Source organism: Silene latifolia, chromosome 11, assembly GCF_048544455.1.
Source record: "Silene latifolia isolate original U9 population chromosome 11, ASM4854445v1, whole genome shotgun sequence".
In the NCBI taxonomy this organism is placed as follows: domain Eukaryota; kingdom Viridiplantae; phylum Streptophyta; class Magnoliopsida; order Caryophyllales; family Caryophyllaceae; genus Silene; species Silene latifolia.
The window spans coordinates 2,558,492-2,568,682 of NC_133536.1; the positions used below are offsets into that span (position 1 = coordinate 2,558,492).

The following is a 10,191-nucleotide window of genomic DNA, read 5'->3' on the forward strand; positions in this document are numbered from 1 at the left end:
TCTCATCTCTTAAACAAGTGGTCAGAGACTCGATTCCTGACTCTTGCGAATGAAAAAGCCAAACTTGGGAAGGGTCAACCCATTAAATTGTCTTCAGTACCCCGAAGCAATGTTGTTAGGATCGGGATCCTACTTTCGATCGATGAACTTCCTAGGATCGACTCGGTAGGATCGGATCGTAGAATCGTAAGATCATACAAATTAACTAAAATACATAATTGTGTTATTAAAATATGTTAAAATCTCGTGCATAAATCTCAAAACACTATTATCTTAGCATGTGCCTACTAATTATTCTAGTAGATTTCTATCATAAAAGTCATATATAAAATTTTAGTAACTGAAAAAATTGAAATATTAAGAATGTAGGATCGGGTCATATAATTGTAGGATCGTAGGATTGAGTTAAGATTCTACTTTAAAAAAATTTGGCACAAGTTGAATCGTAAGATCCTACAAAATTACGATCCAACCCAGGATCGGATCGGTCATCACTTTTTGTATCGTTGAATCGTAAGATCCTACGATCCGGATCGGGAGTTTAACAACAATGCCCCGAAGGAGATTGAGCCGGATGTCGGTAGGGGATACTCCTGGTTAACAACCCAAAAAAAAAACCATGTAGTTTTTTCTGTTTTTGTGAGATCCTTATTACATTTTCAAAAGTGTGGTTTCGAGGATGTTTTCGGAAAATAAATGGTAATTTCAGTGTGAAATGTTTTGGTAGGAAATAAATTTCAAGTTTTTGTTTGGTTGTGAGAAAAAGGTTGAGAAAGCGGAAATTTGCATTTTATGTTTTCTGAGAGAAATTTTGATATTTATTCGTGTCTGAGAATACGAGATCGGTCTAATTATATGAAATCAATTATGGAGTATAAAAATTGAAATACTCATTTAGTTTTTCATTGATAATGTCGAACATTGTTTTTTGTGCCCCTGGGTCGGTTTGAAGTGTTTTTGGCAGGTATATATTAGAGTAGTTGGATTTGTGGTTTTTAGAGTTAAGTTTAACAGTGATGGGTGGCGGTCCATGTGAAGGGAGAGGATGGGAGGTAACGGTCACAGTCGGGAACCTAAGAATGAAGGAGCCAGGTTAGCCACTAGTAATGGTGAGGTTGGCAGATAACCGAGCCGACTATTGGAGGATGAATTGGGCTAGCAGTTAAGATGGCAATGGGTTGGAGTATTACACTTTCCAGTAAGAAATGCATGGGCTAGCAATTGAGTTGATTGGGCTAGCAAGTAACAAACGTAAGCTTAGACGATCTGTTTGTTGAACACCTGATTCAATTTTATTCCCTTCGTTCTATTTATCTGTTTACCTTTTATATTCATTATTAAAAATATTTAAATCAGAGGTAAACAAATAATTGCAACGGCTGGAGTAATATCCGAGTGGCTTAGTGAGAAACTTGCGGAACCTGGGCTGACTCTTGGTACATGGACTTATGGTCCATGTCTAGTGAATTGTGGCCGGAGGCCCACGTTCATACCAAGAGTCAAGCTCCGGCCTTTATGTGTATCCAGTGACGAATCTAGAAGTTAATATTTGCTATTTTGCGCGATTTCTTTTGTATCGAATCAAATTATGTAGTTGTCAAATTGTGTTGTCATTTTCGCGACTTTACGGGTCCTCTCTTCTTTTATTAATAAGACACTTCAAACCTTCCATTCCCTTAAGGTGTCTTAGGACCACTCTCCCTTCAACAGAAATTTGCCACTTTGTGTACCAGTTGTAGGCCGGATCCTTGTTCCTTGTTAGCCCATCTTTGCTTATTGGGCCCGTATATCGAACGTAAAAATTGCACTATCAATTGTACCCGGTAGGCTCCGGTTGGTACAGGCGATGGTACGAGATCATTAATAAGTTGTTGATCGAGATCATTAGATCAAAAATCTAGGGCACCGTTCTCGTAATTCATGGGTAAGTATTCGTTTTTTTTTTTTTTTTTTTTTTTTTTTTTTTTTTTTTTTTTTTTTTTGGGAAGGGAGTAACAAAGGCGAATATGATGCTGACATGGTTTGAACCCAAGTCGTGATAAATACCATCAAGTGAAACTGATCGTTTTGTTATTTTTATTTTGTGTAAAGGGAGCAACAAAGGCGAATATGATGCTGACGGGGTTTGAACTCAGGTCTACCAGCTAAATGATATTTGGAATTTTGTTTTGTATGGACAACGCAAAATATTTTTTATATTTGGGTATTAAATTAAAAATAAAATATTTCCTAGAAAACTTGATCATTCCAAATAGATACATAATGTGACAAGGACATCAAAGTGTTTGAATTGATTAAAAGAGAAATCCAAATTCTTCTACACTCTTGATTACTTCTCTTGCCACCCCCTACACTAAATGTTCTATATACTCTTTGTTTTCTCGTGTTTCATGTGAGCTCCACTAGCCGCAAAAATCAAGTCATTTTCTTAAGAGTTTTAATTGTGTATATACACTCTTAACAAATTTATTATCAATTCAATTGTACTTAAATGTAATTAATCATAAAGGTTAACAATTTATTGATTTATGTAATTAAATACCCTTGTAAAAGTAGTTACCGAGTTATTTCGTGTATTTGTTTTGGTAAATAAAAAAAGCGGTTTTACATATAGTTATTGTAAAATGTGAGATGATATAATGTACTCCGTATCATGTATGATATCGTATAAAATTAGAGAGATTCTGCAAAATAAAATGGAGGTTAGAAAAAGTATAATGTTACTGAATTGGGCGAGGTAGGAGTCTACCTTACACTATGAATACTTGAATAAAGCATTAATTTAAGTTATGTTCTTTTCGGACGAAACGAACTGAATTGAACTGAATAGAATGAAGCTGAGCTGAACTGAACTAAATTGAGCTGAAGTAAGACTAATTTGTGAAAAAAATGAGCTGAACTGAACTAAATTGAAATGAGCTGAAATTAAGTAAGAAAGAACAGGGTTGTCATGCTATAATGACACATCAATACGATCACCTTTTAAGAACTATCCGTCTCATTTTTATATCTTATTTTTATCGTAAAACGATATAACATGAGACGTATTGTACGTAAATCTCTATGGTGAGGCCGTCTTCTTTATGAGTTAACTTTTTTAAGCTGAATTTATAGGATTTTAATTTTTAGAAATGAAGTTTTCAACTTAATAGGATCTGAACTGAAGTGAACTTTAATCGGTTATTTTGCAAGACCAAGGGAATTTGTTCATCTACTATTTTAATCTTTACTATTTGACTGCGTAATAATTAATCAAACCAATATTTCAACACCCAATTAATTTTATCTTGACGTTGCAAATAAGAAATGTGATAATGATCTCATGGGCCGGTGACTGGACCCATAAAATGGGACCCTCTTAGCAAACCCAACTTAAAATCCACCAATTTTAAGAATTAATTAACGACTAATCACTATAATTTGACTAATTTAATTTTTTAATCAGCTCTTAATAATGCGTACGGACTTGCCTTTAACCATGAACCCGATAACGATTCCAGATAATAAAAATATTATCTTAGTTAATAAAATAAAGGGTTTGTATGAAATATTCCAAGGACAAGATTCTATAAAGATAAATTTAAGTAATTAAGAGTTTGGCAATTTTCATGGTGTAATTGGAATACAACGTAGCAAAGTGTCTTATATAAAATTATTATGCATACTTTGGACATATTAGGTTTGTTTGCTTTGCTTTTAGTAGTAGCCATGGCGTGCGACCGTTGTATATTACCATGGATAAAAATTGACCAGTTTATGATAAACAGTAATTATTTTATATCAAAAAATAATAACCATTTTTAAAAAGTAATTATTTTATAATAATAAAAACTGGTTGCTTTTTACATAAAATTGCCACTTTTTACCATAAAATGATCACTTTTTAAGTAATTGCAATATACGACAGTCTTATAGTATAATTTGTGGCTATGTTTTTAGTGTTTGTTAAGTTCGGATTAAATTAAGAGTTAATACTAAGTAAGACGTGCGCCGCTGTTTTACTAACTTTGTTTAAACAGGCCAATCCCATGGTATTATATATGTTAAAAATTAAGTAGAAAAAAAAAAAGTTGTTCTGAATTTAGGACATACCAAAAAGTTGGGAAAAGAAAAAAAAAATGGTTTGACTTCTAGTTAGTTAGCCTTTAGCTTTATTAGTTAACTAAAACTAGATCTCTAAGGTGGCACTCGGATACAGTGTAAATCTTTTGTAAAGTCGTTTTATATAAAGATATTCAAATAAGCAAATAAAACACAGACAAAAAATTAATGAAAAAAGAATTTATTATATGAGATGTTTCACAATTGAATAATCATAGTATTGTTTTATATGAGAATTATTGACAATACGGTTTATGTAAACATATGGAACTCTGTTTTTTACAATATCATTTTTTCGTATATTCTAAAAGGATAGTGATCGTTAGGCCGGTTAGCCCAGCGGTTTCTTAAATTGTCATGAGCAAGCGAAACGAACTCAACAATTCGCTTATTGTAAGATTGTAAACTAACTCGAGCAATGCTAATCCTAGTAGCTGGATCCTACAACCGGTTGTGTGTAACTAGATTGTTTTCTTAAATTTCTTTGTAAAAAAACTGAGTTTATTCACAAAGTTACTAAGCGAGCTTTAGAGTTAGCTCACATACTTTGCAAATGAGCTCAATTCTGTGAGCTACAAAGATAACTGCTCAATAAACTCTATACATAGAGCCTAATAACTTTAAAGTTAGCTAAAAAAATCCCGAAATCCAATAACTTTTCACTTTTCATCTGACATAAAATCGTTGTAAAACCTTTTTCTCCCTTTAACCCGACTCATTTTTGTATATGTTTTCAATTTACATAATTAAGGGATCATTGGTAGTAACCAGTAATAAAACATACTCCGTATTTTGAACAAATGTATAAAATACGGAGTGATGATTAAGACGGCAAACTTTTCTGTAAAGCGTAAAAAGTAACTAAGTTTACAATCTTACATAACTAAAGTGTAGTGATTATAACATTGACAAACAGGCCAGACTTATACAAGACTCACTCAAACTCGTCAACGAAATAACAATGCACATAATATGACTATATGAGACATGAAATTACAATGATATATAGGCATCTCAAGCCACTTAAAAATACGTAGCTTAGGATGTTAGTACCATCTACAAGGAGAGAACAAAAACCATCTCACTTTGTTTTGACCCTATTTGAACTACATTACTACATGAACACAACAATGTAAAATACTAAATAAAATAAAAAATCAAAGACCGATAAAAATTACATATGGTAAACAAATGACTGAGACGTAACTCACAGAAGGAGTATATAACAATCGACAAAGAGAACGATAACTGCAAGGCCTATAATAAGCAGCCTATGTGCAGCAAAAGAAGATGTTCTGAAATCTGAATTACTGGTTTTGTGAAAAACATCAAACCAGTAAAAAATGCATGAGGGTAAAAAAGATAAGGAGGAGTAATAATAGTAATTAAAGGTAAATTAAATTTGATCCTTAGAGAAAAAAGGCCTCATAGGACAAGAAGAAGAAGAAGGTGAAAAAGATGAAGCAGAAGAATCAAAACTCTCTTGCTGCTTCTGATTTTCTTGAATTTGATAATTAAAATTCGACGAAAAATCGAGATTCTGCTGAAAGAATAGATTGTTAGAACTGTCTAAATCATCCCATACAGCGCTTCCTGGACCCCACCCAGCCGGAATTGCGTTAAACCACGCGTCCGACATCTCCTTCCATGCCAATTCCGAGTTTTCAGACCCACCAACATTACTGTCCCCAACCACGAGTTCATGACTTGTGGTTAGGCCACTGGAGGCATTTCCTGAGGATTCCTCAGGCTCTGCCTCCAGTAGTACTGGTTGGGACGCGGGCTCAGCAATCTCAATCCCTTCCCCCTCCTCCTGCTGAGCCCGCGTCCCAACCAGTGAGGATGTGCCGGCCCCGGGCCCAACCCCGGCCCCATCCTTATTGAGAAACAGCTCAGGAAAATTAAGCCTAGCGTTCTCCCCACGTAATTTAAACGCCTCCCGATCATACGCCATGGCAGCTGCCTCGGCCGTATCAAACGTGCCGAGCCAGAGCCGTGTTCTGTTTTTCGGGAGGCGGATTTCCGCCACCCATTTCCCCCAATGTCTCTGCCTTACACCCCTATATAACTTTGTTGATGAAATATGCTGCACTAGTCCACCACCCCCTTGAGCCATTTGTCGGTTACCGCCTTGAGTCGCGGCCGCTAACCGGTTCATCATCATCATCCTCCCCCTTGGGCTTAAGTTCAATGCATCACTCCAATACTGAAGCTGTTGATATTGTTGATTCACTGTGGTCGGGTTATAATGACTATTATACCCCTGTCCTTGGTTAAATGAGATCATTTGTTGTTGATCAGGAGGTAATTGTTGCGAAAAAACCGCAGGAAATTGAGGTAAATTATTGTTGTTTTGATATTGATTTGGGTTATTTTCGTATGCAAATGGAAATGAAAATGTTGGTTGTGAAGAAATGTTATTTGATTGTTGTTGTAATGGAGGAAATGAAGAAGACGACCCTGAAGAATGTAATAAAGGGTTGTCGAAACGATGTCGTTCCGGACTTCTAACTTTCTTAAATGGACGTTCACCAATGGAAGCTTCATCAAAAACTTGTTGCCATTGATGTTCTTTATGATCAACAATTTGTTTGGCTTTTCCGCTTGAGTTTCTGGACATGGTAAAGTTTTGAGTGGTGGTAGTTATTACTTAGCGGGTTTAAGGTCAGGTCAAGGTTTGGTATATATATATAGGAGGGGGCCAGGGGAGGAGGAGGGGGATTCGAACCTGATGGTCAAAAGGACAAAGGAAATATACTTGAGTGAGTTCGAGATTGAGATTCGATTACGATCAATTAATTCATAGTTGAAATTCAACTAGAATCACAAATTTATAAAGCTAAGAATATCTATTTGTAATCCCAAATCTCCCTTTTGGAAAAAAAAGATTGAATTTAAGTGCACTAAAGAGGATTTTTTTGAAGTTTGACTTGTGTTTTTAAGAATTTTAGGGGTGGGGGAATTATGGCAAAAAAAAATGGGAAAAAATGTGTGTGTGTTTGAATGTTGGTTTTTGAGAAAATGAGAAATTACTTGTTGAATTTTGGTTTGAATGCTTTTATAGGACAAAAATTTAGATATTTTGAAGTTGGGCCCACACGGTTTTGTCCAATCTTATTTCTTTGCTTGCAATTTAATGGAGGTTGCAACAGTTTGGCCCTTTACACTTTGACAACAAAAGAAAAGGTAAATGAGATGTAGGGTCAATTGTAGGGAGGGGTCCTTTATTTTATGTTATTTTGGTGAATAGCAAGTCTCATTAAAATCGGGCATATCCGTCATAAGTTAAAGACGGGTTATTCATTTGGGTATTACTTGATCCGTCTTCACCTTGTGACGGACATGACCGTCTTCAATGAGAATTTGTGTTTGGCGAAAATGGAGGTGTTGTCGTCGATAACAGTAGGTAATCCCTTTGTCGCGGGTGTTTTCATGAAGATGTACACAGTTGATCAAGAAATTTGATTCATTCTTATGAGTAACCAGGTAGGGATCGAATCCCTGATCTTATAGCTAAGGGATGAGTCCAGAAAGGAAAACGAGTTTAGCACTTTGTACTTGAAGATCATAAAACGAGTTTAGCACTTTGCATTTAAGGATCGTTCCTATTAGGTGAAACAATCTTATTCGATAAAGTAAGACGATGCCTTAATATTAGGTTGGTGTTAACATCACTTATAAATGTTGTAGTAAGAGATTTAGGATATTAGCTTGTGAAAATGAAACTTTAAGCTATCAAATTAGTTAATCATCTGGTTAATCCCTTTATCACAAAGGTTAAATCTCGTCACATAATTGCATAATCCAATATTCAATCTATTAAAACGAACAAAAACAAGTAAATAGTGGAATTATCAAACAAATCCCCCTTTCCTTTAATAAACAAGATAACCTTTTAAACTATTTAAATACTCGAGAGATGCAAATAGTTGATAATAACATGCATCTTTAAACAAGACGGTTTTATTTGTAAAATAATTTTACTTGTTTCTGCTAAACAGCGCGTTAATAGAACCCTATAAATGGACACGAGACTCATCATCATCCGCGACATCTACAAAACCGATAATTCTTAAGGCAATAATTAAGGTGTTGCACAAAATCTCATTGAAGACGGGCGATATCCGTCACAAGCTTGTAACGGATACAGTTTCCTCTCACAAAATACCCTTTGAGAGGTGAGTGGGAAGCACATGGGGGTGCCCTACCTTATCCTCTCTCCCTTTTTGTGAGAGGTCACAAGCTTATGACGGAATTAGCCCGTCATAGGCAAGACTAGCTGAAGGTGTTGTAGGTACTAGTCATTGCCATGGTTAGCAAACCATTGCATTTGTAAACATATGACAAAGTCTTAACTTTGAATAGGTCACACAACTTATAAGTGGGATAATGGAGTTGAATTCTGAAATGTCAAACAGTCCATGACACTGACGAGAGTCGGTGGAAGTGCCACGTGTCCTTGGCCAACGTCTTTTACTTTACCGAACATTTGTTGCATATATATTACTAGCTTCCTATTGGTCGATTGCTTAAATTTAGTTATAAATAAATAAACAAGCTTTTACTTTAAGATTAAGCAATGTACTTGATTATAGGGATTAAAAAATTAGGAAACTAAGTTTTCATGTACTATGTTTAATTACCATATCGATTAGCAATTGCTTCGTATATTATACAGCGGTAATAAAATAAGGGTGGTCTTAACGTCACATCAGAATGTAACCTGCCATTTAAAAGATACATTAATAAAGTTAAGATTATTTACATTTGTCCAATACACCAGTACAAATATTAATAAAGGTTAAGGGGTGTGACCGTGTGAGTGAATATATAGTGTCTACAGTCTTACCATCACAACATTAAATTTAGTAATATAAAACTTGTTTAATTTAAAAATGGAGCTAGTCAAAGACTAAATCAAAAGTTGTATAAACCAAATCCTAAGAATTAGAGGGAATAATGAGTGATAGAGTACGTTTTACATTTGATAGTGCCAAACCTCTTAAACAAGGAGATAAATTAAACACACATGCACAGAGCAATCTAAGCGGTTCTAAACTCGAAGTACAGAAACACTAAGAATTTTTAGATAAACAATTTTGTTTTATTTTTATTAATTAAATATACCAGCATAACACGAATATATAATTTGTAACAAAATTAAAACAACCTTATTACAATCTAACATTTTTTGTTGCACTACTAAACTACTAGTAGTAGTAAGAATTCTTCTCCTCGTATATTGAAAATTTTGAGACTTTTTTCCAATTTTTTTTCTTAGAAATGAGAAAAAATCAAAGGAAAATTTGTAAGATGGACACATGGCACATGTCAACACATACAAATGTTAAAACAAATTTGTACAAAGAGCACATGAAGAATGAAGCAGACTTTGCAGAAGATAAAACACAACTTTCGGTCTTTATTGGCACACAACCATGGGTTCCACCATGATCGATCAACTATACTTCTCTGACCAATCAATTCAAGAAGAATGGAGAATTCCTTCTTTAATTTGTTCTTCTATTCCTAGTTAAGACGAGTTTATCTGTCTTAAATAAAGACCAGTTAAATAACATGAATCAAACAAGATCGAAATGTATAATAAAAGGAAAAAGATTTCTCCTATGTATTCAAGTAGAATGATATTTTATCCGTTTTATTATTAAGATGGATATATCCGTCTTTTATAGGAAACTGATTGTTCCTTGGCTTTTTGGTTGGTGAGATTAATTTGGAGCATTTCATGCATTTGTCAAAATCTTTTGTTGGACTCTTAACATTTGTATCGATTTGGCATAGGCCACGGAGTTTAAGTGATCATTACCAATGTTTTAGATATTTGATGATGATATCTACATTTGTGTGGACAGTCCTACATATATAGTTCTTCACACTCGTTTTTAATCAACTTTTTAAAGGTATATGTCAATATGTGTAGATCTAATGGAGGGGTTGTAAGAATCGAGTTTGAGTTGGGTCAATTTAGGTCAGATTATTTTTTATTGTTATGCTATTTGTTTCGGTTCATATTTGGTCGGACTATTTCGTGTTTTTGGTCAATTTCGGATGTAATGTACTTGGGTTATT

The 10,191-nt window shown here is 34.5% G+C and overlaps 1 protein-coding gene across 1 annotated transcript; it reads right to left on the minus strand.

Annotated features, from left to right (window-relative positions):
- Nucleotides 1-4,999: 4,999 nt before the first annotated feature.
- On the minus strand, nucleotides 5,000-7,111 carry LOC141610624 (ethylene-responsive transcription factor ERF054). The gene has a single exon (XM_074428801.1). The coding sequence runs from the start codon at nucleotides 6,719-6,721 to the stop codon at nucleotides 5,498-5,500; it is 1,224 nt and encodes a 407-aa protein (XP_074284902.1). The 5' UTR covers nucleotides 6,722-7,111; the 3' UTR covers nucleotides 5,000-5,497.
- Nucleotides 7,112-10,191: the final 3,080 nt, after the last annotated feature.